Source organism: Nothobranchius furzeri, chromosome 9 (genome assembly GCF_043380555.1).
Source record: "Nothobranchius furzeri strain GRZ-AD chromosome 9, NfurGRZ-RIMD1, whole genome shotgun sequence".
Lineage (NCBI taxonomy): Eukaryota > Metazoa > Chordata > Actinopteri > Cyprinodontiformes > Nothobranchiidae > Nothobranchius > Nothobranchius furzeri.
In genome coordinates, this window is record NC_091749.1 from 61952596 (window position 1) to 61965822 (window position 13227).

Sequence of the window (13227 nt, forward strand, 5' to 3'; positions counted from 1 at the left end):
AAATATTGCGATATATTGCCATATCAATGTTTTCTAACATCCCTATTAAAGACGATCCACATTCTGGTAGATTTTGTGCATTTATGCGAGGTCCTTAGTGAATGAAGTTTTTAGAAAGGACAGTACGGTCTTCCAACAGTACCATTCTGCCTCGTAATCTGAGTGATGTTTGGGTTCATGTGACAGGGTTCGGTGAGCGGCAACGGCGTGGATCTATCAGTCATCAACGAAGCTAGAAATCTGGTGTCAGACCTGCTGATGGACTCATCAATGTCGCCAAACAATGTTGCTTCTCTGCGAAGCGTTTCCAGCCTTTTGGGGACATTTTCGGGCTCTTGCAGGCCCAGGGTCAACCCCTTCACTCCCTTTCCAGGTTTCTACTCAGTAGATACAGAGGATTCTTTAGAAAGGAGCGACAGGAAAGGCATAAAGGTGGGTCAGAGGTTTACTAGAGCAGTAAATGAGTGTTTACTATGTTTTTTTCATCGATACTGGTATTTTATTGACTTTTACAGGCTATTAGACTTCATAATGCTTACAAGCATGAGACCGTTTTGAACAGTGTAATATTGTCCAGAAGTAATCCTTTTATAACTATGATTATTTTTCATAGAAAAGTTTAAAAGGACTTGTATATCATGATATTTGTGTAGCAGCATCATCAGTTATTGTGCTTCAAACATCCAACAAACCTCTGTTTGTCAGGGTTTGAGCAGCAGAAACAGCCTCCCCACCCCTCAGCCCAGACGGAGCTCAACCTCCTCTACACCTTCTGCTCTGCCTCCTCTCGACCCTGCTGCCTCACGCTGGGAGCGCAACAACGGAAAGAGACCCCACTGTGACCTCAGTTTGACCAGGTATCCAGGCCCACGCAGGACTTTTTACGTGTTATGAGACTAAAAATTGTTTTAGCAACACCAAAAACACTTTTGAAGGCATTTGTGGGTCTGCTCATTAGCTGAGATGCTTTCAAAGCAGCAGAAAGTGCAGCATTAATGTTTTGAGGCTGTTGGTCTAAATCCACATCACAGCGAATCTGGTCATCTTTAGATTGTTTCAGAACAGTTTAATTTGGCTCTTCTTTGCTGCTCTATATCAGTGTTTCCCAACCCTGGTCCTAAGGGTACACTGTCCTGCATGTTTTCCATGTTGCCCTTTTAAACATCAGTGCTTCCCTGCTGCCACACACCTGACTTAAATGTATAGGTGATTAACAGGCATCTTCAGCACTTGATCTCAATGTAAATCAGGTGTGCTGAAGCAGAGACATGGAAAACATGTAGGACAGGGTGCCCTGAGGATCAGGGTTGGGAAACACTGCTCTATATCAGGGGATCTCAATCCTGGTCCTGGAGGGCCAGTATCCAGCATGTTTTCATTGTTCATCTGCTCCAACACATTTGATTCAGTGGTTGAATCAAATTGTGACCTTTACCCTCTTGCAATTTAACCTTCCCCTCACCCCCATCCTAACCGTAACCAGCTTACGCATGCAAATCTCTGATCGTTGACGCACTCCAGACGTCTGCGTCCTGAGCACAACCACAGTAACATCAAATTAGGTGTTGCCACCTCAAAAACAAAGTTAACATGCGATCGTTCATGCCAGCTCGTTTCCTTTTTTGTTTTCTGTCTTTTATTTGTGCCTGATGCGTTTCTCTGCTGTGGAGCGGGGTGCATCACCTGTTTTGTCCTCCGGGGACTCACTGCACTGGTGCGGCTGGCGCGCAGCACGCACTCTGCTGTTTTTGCGGACGGTAGATCTTTTAGAACTGCAGTTCAAAGGTAACTCATAAGGTGAATATATATGAACCCAGGTAGCAGTTTTTCTTTAGGATTGAGAGGAGATGCAGGAAGATAATAAACAGACAGGACAGAAAAATAGTCAAATAAAAACAAGTTAGTTTTTGTACCTGGTGGTTGCAACAAACAGACACCATTGAAGGTAATCAGAAGTGAGGAACAGAAAATGAAATAATTATTTTAATGTTTAGAGCAGCAGGAACTCTGAGAGGCTGCAGGCGCATCAGTGAGTTTGCGGCCACTGCGCAGGGGGAGGGGGGAGAGGGCTGAAGCAAGATGCAGAAACTACCGTTGTTAAAAGAGATGTGTTTAACTTAGAAAATGTGGGCGCAATTTTAATTGTCAAAAACTCCAGCGAACCAACCCCCCCTCCATGCGTCAGGAAAAAAACGCTTGGTCACTCATCATCAGTTTTAGCCGCTTCAGGTGTGTGACGTCATCAACGACTAGTCGAAGTCAACTCGATTTTCATTACTTGACGGTCGACTTTAAAAAAAATTAAGTCATGCAACCCCTACTCTATATCCATGAAGAAGTCATGACAGCATCAAATTGAGTCCAATTATAAAACTAATATCATTTAATCCAAACCAGTGACTTCCTTTTAAACACACCCGTGAGTATATTTAGTTCCACTAGAGAGGAGCCTGATAATTAAAGGCTCTGCCTTACGTATCACGTTTGGAAGCTCCTGGAAACGCAAGTTACTCTGCAGTCTGAGAGCAAAGTGTGTTGCTGGAATAAAATTAAACTCAGATCTTTATGATTTTATGGCATTTGGTTACTGGGAGCTTTTATGCAAGGAGAATTATTAAGAATGTTAAATCTCAGTTTGGCTAGCATCATTTTGAATCAACTGGAATATTCTAATAAAATAAAACAACAGTTTAGCTGAAAAGCAACAAATGAATGAACTATTTCCTCTGCATGAGGCAAAATGTTCCTAATTTTGGAAATATTGCATCAATGAAAGAAAGAAAATTTATAAAACTTGCTGCATGTGTGATTTATTGTTATTTGCTGTAAACAAACACATTAGTTGTGTAGTCCAAGATTAGGTCAGTTTCATGGCTTCACAGCGTATTCTAGAAGTCCTCAGGTCCAAAGACAGCGATCTTTGTGTTGTTTGATTTAAAAGATCGTTTAGAACGTCGTCTAGGCCCTTTGATTTCAGGACACAACCATGTTTTATTTAAATTTCTCACTTTAATTTATTCTTATAGAGAAACTTTGCAGAATATCAGAAGAAGAATGGAAACGTATTTTGTGGTGTTTGGGGACAAAAACTAACTAAAGCAAAAATGAGACGAAAGGCGTTAGTAAAAACACTGAAGCCTTTGAAATTTTTGAATGTTTTTCTGTATTTTGTAGTTTTTCTTTCATTTTTACTAGATTAGGGTGTTATATTAATGTTTGGGGAAATAAAAAGCGTGTATTTTCCTAATGACAGACCAGATTGTGCAATAATAATGATGATGACAAACAGACATAATACATACCAGTAACAGTTGTGTATTTGTAGACAAGTTAAAAAGATAGAAAACTAATTTTGGTTAATGACTTTAAAATCTTATTCTTCATCACCACACTGAGGTCCAGTGTTTATTCCGGTTGTCTCCACCAGAGCATGCTTTAGTGTTAGTGATGTTAAATGACTGCCTATGGTGTAGCTTTGTTCTCTGGATGAGTCAAACATCTGATGGTGAGACAATTTGTCATTATCCTGCAGACGTTTTGGGTTTTACATGCAGGTGTCTGTCTTTTACGCTACAGCTCAGGTCTGACCAACGGCCCCAACGCAAACCTGCTCACCATTCCCAAGCAGAGGTCTTCCTCTGTTACCCTAACATACCATGCTGGGCCCAGGAGAGCAGGTCAGACTTAATATATAAAAATCATCGTATTTTGTTGAAACGATCATGATTTGACTCCGTGTTTTGACATCTCTCCATTCATTCTCACCAGGTGCATCTCCCAGCCTGAGTCCAGTCACCTCACCAAGCCATAGTCCTCCAGCAGGTTCCACATCATCCCACTCCACCAGACTGCCCGTGGAGTTCCCAGACACCGCAGACTTCCTGACGAAGCCGAGCATCAATCTGAACCTGCACAAGCCCCTGGGCCAAACAGTCAGCGCCACTGATTCTCAACAGGCCTTTCGTAGCTTCCCTCTGTGCACCAGGTGAGGCACTCAGATCTGGAGTGGCGTCACAATTGAGTTTTATTTACTTGATTTCTTTAATCATATTATTGAAACTGGCCATGCAAGTGATTTTATTTGTCATAGCTGCGGCCGTCAGATGTTCAAGGGAGTATCAGGCAGTGACGTAGGGGAGTCTCACCAACCATTTACCCTTGAGGCTCAGCGCAGGCGCTCAGGTACGTGCACTCATTACTCTTCATGCAATCATGGCAGACAGGATTGTTCAGTGGTTTAATGTAGAGCTCCTGTTGGGAGTTTAACAGGTTAATGCTGCTCTCTGCTGGACTCCAAGAAAACTGCAGATTTTAAATTAACTGGAATGACAAATAGTTGCTTGTGTGTTTTTGTCGTGCGTGAAATCCTGTGGTTTATGTGTGTCTGTGCAGTAGTTGAAGGGCTGGAGTTCTCAGGTGAGCCTCTCATCAGGGAGGAGGTGGAATGTTCTGGAGATGGGAAGCCAGATACCGGTGGAGACGAAGGACTGGCAGAGGAGGAGAAGGAGAGCAGCCCAAGCACAGAGCAGCAGACTCAGAAACAGGAGGTGTGTTTCGTTTAGATTTATATGATTGTAGGTGGGACAGTTGCAGAGTAGGCCAGCTTGAAAAGGTGGGTTTTCAATTAAGATTTGATCATAGAGAGAGTGAGTGGAAGGGCACATGTAGGAGAGCATGCTGACACTGTGAATACCCTAAAAATTGAGAATCTGAATCTTCTAATCAATGCTAAATGTAGCAAGCGGCCAGTGCAATATTGATGATTGTCCCCAGACTCTACATTTTTGTGGAGGGTGTAGAATAATTGTTGATAACTGAAATACAGTCACATTTTTTGATAGTTTGTAGCAATGAAAATCAGAGTTTTTGATTTTCTCAGTAAGTACTTCAGTTCCTGTATGATTCTCAGAGGGTGTAAGAGAAGTAGGAATGGGAGGAATTCTAGGTGTCATCTGCAGAGAAAAATCACATTATTGTCTTTGCAAAAGTCATGACCAAGGAGAAAATTCAATTCAATTCAAGTTTATTTATATAGCGCCAAATCACGACAAGAGTCGTCTCAAGGCACTTCACATAATAAACATTCCAATTCACAGTTCATTATGCCAATCAGAAATAATGTTTCCTATACAAGGAACCCAGCAAATTGCATCAAGTCACTGACGAGTGTCAGTGACTATACAGCAATCCTCATACTAAGCAAGCATGCAGCGACAGTGGAGAGGAAAACTCCCTTTTAACAGGAAAGAAAAAGGAGATATAAACTAATGATTCCCCAGAACAGATCCCTGGGGGACCCCAGAAATTAACATCAACACTGAGTACAGCCAGAGAAATATAATTTATAGGGATACTTTGCTAATTTTCATAATTTTAAATAATTTTCTTGAGCCAGTATGTGCTAAAAAGACCCTTTTCAGGGTTAGTGAAATGTCACTCAGACCCCCACCGCCCTCTGTGCCCAGAACACTGCATTTGCAACTTCAGAGTGCCGATCTTGTCTGTTGAACTTAGAAAAAAATTGAGCTGACATACTTGACACTGGAATCTGATTCCAGCATGTTTCCTGCATGTTTTAGATCATGAACACAGTCGATTAGTTTAATTTAGTGATGAATCACTCCTGTAGACACAAAGGAAGGCTGGCAGGCATTTCAGCTGAACGCACAGCGAGGAGTAAAGTTTTGTTTTTGGTTCTACTACACAGACACTAGGGGGTGCCAAAAGCAAGCCAGAATTGCCTAGTCTCCCTTTAAATCATCCGCGGACCTGATAGCAATACCAATAGAAGTAGAAATAAATATTTACTAAGGACATGGTTACCACCAGGGATGAACTGTTCCGACATCAATATCGGAAGTATTTCGATATCGGCCCAAAAACAGTGTATCGGATTGTATCGGACGGCATCAAAAATTAATTTTTTTTTTTTACTTTTTTCATACTTACTGTTATTGGCACTTGTTCTCCGATTGAGTAATATCACTTGATCAAGCCTTTCATACATTCCACACTACAAAATAGGTAAAGTATGTGTGATTTGTGCTGATATCGTATCGTATTGATATCGGTATCATATTGGAAGTGAAAAAGTTGTATCGGGACATCCCTAGTTACCATATTACTTATCGCTATTTAGGCAGTCACTGCTTTCTGGTCTGAGGACACCAAAACACTTTGAATCTTATTTGTTTTGAAAAGATTCTGACAAGTCAGAACAACTTAGGGATTTACTTGTAGAACTAGCTGCTCCTATAAAAGCTCGACACAGAAATAATTTATCAGTCTATGAGCAGCCTATGCAAAAGCATGCAGATGTGTTGTTTATCTATGTGACATCTCTACCTAATGGGGTTTTGTCCTCAGAGTGAACAGGAGTTCAAGTTAGACCCCATGCTGGAGGATCACAAGGCCCTCATGGAAAGGATGAACACCTGGAACTTCCAGATCTTCGACCTGGTGGATAAAACAGGAGGGAAGACCGGACGTATCCTCAGTTATGTCAGTACATCAACCAACAAGTCTATTTAAATCTAGCTCGAATTAGGAATGTTGAAACGAAATGTGCTAGTCTGGTTTTGTGAGTACATTTCAAGTCTCTATTTTTATGTGTCATTTGTTAACCGAAGTAACAAATGTAGGGGTTTTGAAGCTGCATGCAGTCTGAAGTCTATTGTTAGCTGATTAGAAACAGAAAACAGGTGGAAGTAAAAGCAGTTGAATTTGTAGTGTCATAAATCCGTGGTCTGGACACGTAAGCTGTCATGTTTTTTATTTATTCATAACACTTGAGTGGTTATTTTGGTTCGGTTCTTTGTGGTGCTAGTCCTGGTTTGTGTTCTTGCAGGTGACATACACCCTGTTCCAGGATATGTGTCTGTTTGAAATCTTCAAGATCCCCATGAGGGAGTTCATGTCCTACTTCTGTGCTCTAGAAAGCGGCTACAGAGACATTCCATGTGAGCGTTCCACTCATGTTACTAGTAACTATTTGCTTCTGTTAGGATTATGATTGTGGTGTTTTAAGTGTTGCGTTTACAAAAATGTGCAGATCATAACCGGGTCCATGCTACTGATGTGCTCCACGCTGTGTGGTACCTGACCACTCGACCAATCCCTGGGTTCCAGCAGATCCACAGTGAGCATGTCACAGGGAGTGACACCGGTGAGTCTGCGGAGTAGAAGAAGTAGCCTTGACTCTGGGATAAGATACAGCATTCAGAGTTTGTGACTGTTTACAGTAGTTGTGTGCAAAATTGTAATTTCTTTTTTGATAAACTTTGTTCTTTTTCTGCTCGGTTCTTAATGTGTCACATAAAGGGGGGAATTATACTCTAATCTGGGCCTGGTAGATTGTTTAAGCACCTTGTTTGTTCTAAAATACATTTTTTATATTTGCATAAAGTGATATTTAGAGCATTTTTCTTCATTCAGCCAGTGGGTCACAGCCATTGAACATTTTGGAGTGGCACACCAAATGGGTCCTTGTGGTAACTCTGGGAGAGATTAGCCTGTAGCTCTGCGGCATTGCTTCTTCATTCTTTTACTTTGAAAAACAAAAGGCCCTTGGATCACACGCATTCACCTGGAAATAGGGATGGGCGATATGGCCTAAAATCAATATCACAATATATTGAGGATTTCACCTCAATAACGATAAATGGACGATAACTACAGGAATGTGCAGAAACAAAAGTTGTCCACTAGATGGGGCTGTCACATGTATTATGTTGAGTCACATTTTTACATGACTCAAGGTGGTACAGCTTCTTTAAGGGACATGAACGCTGCCAAACTACACACAACTTTTCATTTTTTTATTATCAAGTTTATTGACATGGGAAAAATGATCTCAATAAGAGTCAGAAATTTCGATAACAATACATTTTTTCCCAAATGTATTGCTTTATAATATTAAAACTCTTTAATTTGTTTGTAATTTAACATTTGTAATTTGTTTGTTGTTAATTAAAAATGTAATCTGCCTGTCGCGATTTTAAAAAGAAAACACAAAAGCTATTAGGAATTATACTTTCTTTTGAAAATGGTGAGCCTCAGTGACATATACATTTATTTAAATTGTGATTTAATAAGTTAACTATATATACACTACAATTTTTATTAAAATAAATATATTTATTGCCTTTACCATGTATGTCTTGATTAAAGAAAATAAATGCAAGGTTTTTGTGAACCTACAGTAAATGTGATTTATCCCCATCAGGAGGCCTTGCCCCCCCCCCCCCCCCCCCCCCACCCCCTTTGAGAACACCACTGTATCCAACTAGGAATAATAGCAACAAATTGTGTCTCCAGCGTGCCTTCTATAAATAAACTATGGTGTGTTTTTGTTTCAGAATAGGGTATAATAATAAATTCCTTAGGCACCAACACTATAAACTAGCACCTGGAGCTGAAACAGTCTGTATTTACAAGCGTCAGATGTTTGGTGAGGATTTTGAGGTTTGTGTTGACATCTGAGAAGGACTGAAGGAATTTCTGTGAGTTTCATGTTTTTATTGATGCCACTGGAGTAAAATCTGTCCCAGATAAAAAAATATATATATATTTTGTTATCCATTAACAGCAAACCCATTATCCTCAGTTATATAAATTTAAACAAATACAGTTGAGCTCAGGACTACAGGGAGGTCAAATACCATATTGACCCGAATATGGGACGACCCTGATTATAAGACGACCCTCCTTTCCAAGACTAATCTTCAGGAAAAGAAAAAAAAATCACTTTTTAAATAAACTGTTTTTATTGAAAAATTGAGAACCAACACTGAGCAAAAATACTATTTTAATGCAAAGTATCAGAACTTTGCTGACATGTGAAATCAAAAGTCAAATGAGGATTTTATTCAGACGCCCTCTGCCTTGCTGTACTCACCCTCATTCTCACTCATGCTGCTGCGGTCCTGGTGCACCATCAGATCGCTACACCTGCTGACTCCTCCCAGAACGTCATCCTCACTGCCATCCAATACATCCATGCATGCAATGTTTGACGCCTTTACTGGATTGACCATCGTCATCTTAAAATTTGCATAAAACTGCTTGTTAACGTGCCCCGTTTTTGGTCCACTCTGCTCCTTTTATGAGCTTTTTTCAGGTCATTTCACTTTTAAAAAGACTTTTAGAAAGTCTGAAGAATCAATCAAAACCAATATAACCCTCCCACTGTCCTAATGGGTGACCCCGCGTGGAAAGTTGACCATTGAGCAGGATTGATGGTTTATCCCTTGAGGTCCACGTGGCAGGGGTGACCCAAGGGATTAACCATCAACCCTGCTCAATGGTCAACTTTCCTCATGGGGTCACCCATTAGGACAGTGGGAGGGTTAAAGGTTTATATCTGAAATTTAGAAGCGAATTATAAAGAAACAAAGAATGACTTCAGATTTTTGCACAGTACTGTATCTTAAAGTGAGTAGAACTAAAAAATGCTAACACTTCCTGGCTTGTCTGTGCTGTTATTGATGTGAAAACAAAGCTAACTTGTTGTCTGTTGAATGCTGCAGATTCAGACAGTGGAATCTCTCCAGGAAGGATATCCTACGCCTCGTCCAGGAGCTCCACCGTTTCAGATGACAGCTACGGCTGCCTGGCCTGGAACATTCCTGCCCTGGAGCTCATGGCCCTTTATGTAGCAGCTGCAATGCACGACTATGACCATCCGGGTCGTACCAATGCCTTTCTAATAGCCACTAATGCACCTCAGGTAATCTGTCTGTCTTTAGCAGATTATAATGTGCTTTTTAAACTGCTCAGGTTCATTTTCAGTGTTTTTACTTTCATTTGTTGACCATTTCCACAAGATTCCAGTCAAAACAAACATCATCCATGTACCCATGAATGCGTTCTCACACGTTAAATCTGCCTCTCTTTCCAATGTAAGCTTAGAGACTCATTCTAAAGGTTTCCACCTGATGTTTGTTGGTATTTTTGTTAAATCAACAGCTCTTAAGCATAAATGATCATTGTGTTTGTGGCTGAGATGAGCCGTGTATGTCTGCGTTTGTGCACTGTTTTCATTCTGATCAGCCTAATGTGTGACTGTAGTGTTTCATTTCTCCTCTTCTTGGCATGTGACTTTTCACAAACCATGGAGTTCTGACCCTGTGAAAACCAGTTGGTCAAGCTGATAAAAAAACATTTCCGTTAGCTTCAGAGACACTACCTGTAATTGAAAGAGTGTGCGTGTGTGTGTTCTAATGTCATCTCCAGTGTTCAAGTTAATTTTTAACCTGAGTCAACATTTTTCTTTGCACCCCTATTCTTTATGTGCTTCCAGTTTATCCTTCCATCCACTTTCTTACCTGCTTATTCACACAGGGTCACAGGGGGTCGGTGTCATTTACACACAGACATTACACCGTTGTCTCAAATAAGGGTCACAAGCAAGATTAGCTCCTCGCTACTGCTAGTACACCAGATTATCTCATTGTTTTCGGTCATGTAACTGAGAGACTAAATAAATAACCCAGTTGCCCCAGTTTAAATATTGTTTGAATAACCTGTCCAGTGATAGTACTCTCACTCCTCAGAAAGTGGGTCAAAAAAAGGGAGAAGGACCTTGAACCAACTGATTTCCAATGACAGGATTGAAAATTACGTGCGTTTAAAGGATTTCTTTGTATCTTCTGTCAGCTTTACCTGCTCATCCTCTTTCATAACCAGATGCTGTTGCATCATTTTATCTCATTCATCAGGCCTTTGCTCTTTTAAGTTCCATAACAAGTTCTATAACCCATATTTAGGCACTTTATATCAGCATCATATTCGGTAGCAGCCAATGTTTGTCATTTTTCAACATATATTAGTCCAATAATTAGAACTGGGGGGAAATAAACATTATGGATATCTAGTTGCCTGTTGTGTATCTGTTTCAGGAGGAGAGGGGGTTGTGTGTATGTAATTAAATTAGTGTAACCCTAATATAATATCGGTAAATATTGGTTATCAACCAGAATATCAATATTAGTATCGGATATTCTCCCACATTTTCACATCAGTGTTTATCTAATTTCTAATCTAATTAGAGGAAATAGGAGTTTTCTTAAGTTGGCTTATTTCCAATCTTTCACCAACTTGTCTTTCCCTCTCCTGACTCTAGGCGGTGCTGTACAATGACCGCTCAGTACTGGAGAACCACCACGCCGCGTCAGCCTGGAGCCTCTACCTGTCGCAGCCGGAGTACAACTTCCTGTCCAACCTCGACCACGTGGAATTCAAGCGTTTCCGCTTCCTCGTCATCGAGGCCATACTGGCCACAGACCTCAAGAAGCACTTTGACTTCCTGGCTGAGTTTAATGCCAAGGTCCGCCATGGAGAATCCATACACAAACCACACATTTGTCATGAATGTTGGGTCAGTTGTTGTTGACAAATCTGTTTTATCTGACTACAGGTGAATGATGTGAATAGTCCGGGAATCGATTGGACCAATGAGAATGATAGACTCCTTGTGTGCCAAGTGTGTATCAAGCTGGCAGACATCAATGGACCTGCCAAAGTCCGAGACTTGCACCTCAAATGGACCGAAGGCATTGTGAATGAGTTTTATGAGCAGGTACAGACTGTTGAAAAGTGTACAAAAACCTTTAAATCTCACCTCGAAAGTGGTCTCAAAAGTTGTTCATTTTGATTTTGGAATCGTCAACAGCGTTTTATCATGCAAACGGGGCGACAGGGGCAGAGAAGTTAAGTGCTCGCCCCGTAATCGGAAGGTTGCAGGTTCGAGTCTCGCTCAGTCTGTCGCTGTCGTGTGCTTGGGCAAGACATTTAACCCTGCTTGCCTGCTGGTGGTGGTCGAAGGGACCGGAGGCGCTTGTGTTCGGCAGCCTCGCCTCTGTCAGTGTGCCCTAGGGCAGCTGTGGCTACGATGTAGCTCATCACCACCACAATGGAAATTTGTGTGTGAATTGGTGAATGACTGTGTCGTAAAGCTTCTTGGGGGGGGGGTCCAGGACTCTAGAAGGCGCTTTATCAAATACTGGCTATTTAATCTTCTCAACACAAATCAGGAAGGCAAAATGCAAGTTTCAAAATAAGAGCAACAAGTCAGTCCACTTCCTGTTTTTTTGTGACCTGAAACCTCATTGTGTAAGGAATAGTTCCATTAACTCTAAATAGTCCCAAGTATTTTTTTAAATAGTTGTTAGCTTTACAATAAAGAGGTCATTCTCTATGCTATAATTTGTCTACAAGCTATGCTATCTAGTTTTTTTTTACTTCCCCTAATTAGTCATTAGCACTAACATAGTCACACTTACTAATTATCCATACTACTTCACCTTCAGTAAGGTCATGAGGAACAGGTGTCTAACGCCAGCAGTCATCAGGCGAGAGGCAGAGGACACAGAGACAAACAACCAGTTACACACTCACACACCCCAAGGGACAATTTAGTCACCAGCCAGCCCAACGTGCATGTGTTTGATCTGTGGGAAGAAACCAGAGCACCCTATTGGGCTAACTCCATGCAGGAAGGCTACGCCTGGGATTCAAACATACAACATTTTCACTATGAAGCAACTATGCCACCAACTGCCCCACCAAGCAGCCCATGTAGAGAACACGACTCGCTATTGTAGTTTACTTATCTCCATTATGGGATTGTTCCTGATTAATGCGGTGATGACATCGATGTTTAGATAAAGACGAGATTGCTCAAAGTTTTGTCAGCACATGCAGCCCTATAATCACCCCCACCCCAAAGAAAGGTGTGGAAAACTGATTCATCTGACCACTTTTCACGTTTTCACTGAGCCGTCTGGGGTCCCCATGAGTTCGGCAAAGTTCACATCTTAAGACTTAAAGGCATCTGATACACAGAGCTACACTCCGGTCTAGCTGAGGTTCAGAGATCATAGAGCTTAACTCCTTGGTCTGTTACACACACACACACACCTCTGTGAGAGAAACATGCTCAAGATCTTTGAGGAACGCTGTTTTTATATTTTTAATGATTTATCAGGTGTTGCTGAGCAAACTGGATTCAACCTGTCTTTAGAAGTTGCTGCTTTTAAATTAAAATCAATGCAGTTAGAACACATAATCTGCGTAAAACACCTTCTCGTGATGATGAAGAAATCTTTATTTTGAATATAAAAACAAATTAACCCTCCCATTGTCTTCATGGGTGACCCCGCCAGGAAAGTTGACCATTGAGCAGGGTTGATGGTTTGGCCCTTGCAGTGGCGGCTCCAGAAAATTTTT

The 13227-nt window shown here is 41.1% G+C and overlaps 1 protein-coding gene across 2 annotated transcripts in view; it reads left to right on the forward strand.

Annotated features, from left to right (window-relative positions):
- Positions 1 to 13227, forward strand: part of pde3b (phosphodiesterase 3B) — an 81529-nt gene that overhangs the window by 54881 nt on the left and 13421 nt on the right. The window contains exons 3-14 of one of the 2 annotated variants that reach the window (XM_015953315.3): positions 187 to 432; positions 706 to 857; positions 3577 to 3677; positions 3769 to 3985; positions 4091 to 4182; positions 4393 to 4547; positions 6367 to 6501; positions 6848 to 6959; positions 7052 to 7165; positions 9528 to 9727; positions 11123 to 11326; positions 11417 to 11578. In XM_015953315.3, coding sequence (XP_015808801.1) covers positions 187 to 432; positions 706 to 857; positions 3577 to 3677; positions 3769 to 3985; positions 4091 to 4182; positions 4393 to 4547; positions 6367 to 6501; positions 6848 to 6959; positions 7052 to 7165; positions 9528 to 9727; positions 11123 to 11326; positions 11417 to 11578 — 1890 coding nt within the window. The remainder of the gene's footprint in view (positions 1 to 186; positions 433 to 705; positions 858 to 3576; positions 3678 to 3768; positions 3986 to 4090; positions 4183 to 4392; positions 4548 to 6366; positions 6502 to 6847; positions 6960 to 7051; positions 7166 to 9527; positions 9728 to 11122; positions 11327 to 11416; positions 11579 to 13227) is intronic. The other variant, XM_054732040.2, reaches the window with a different exon arrangement.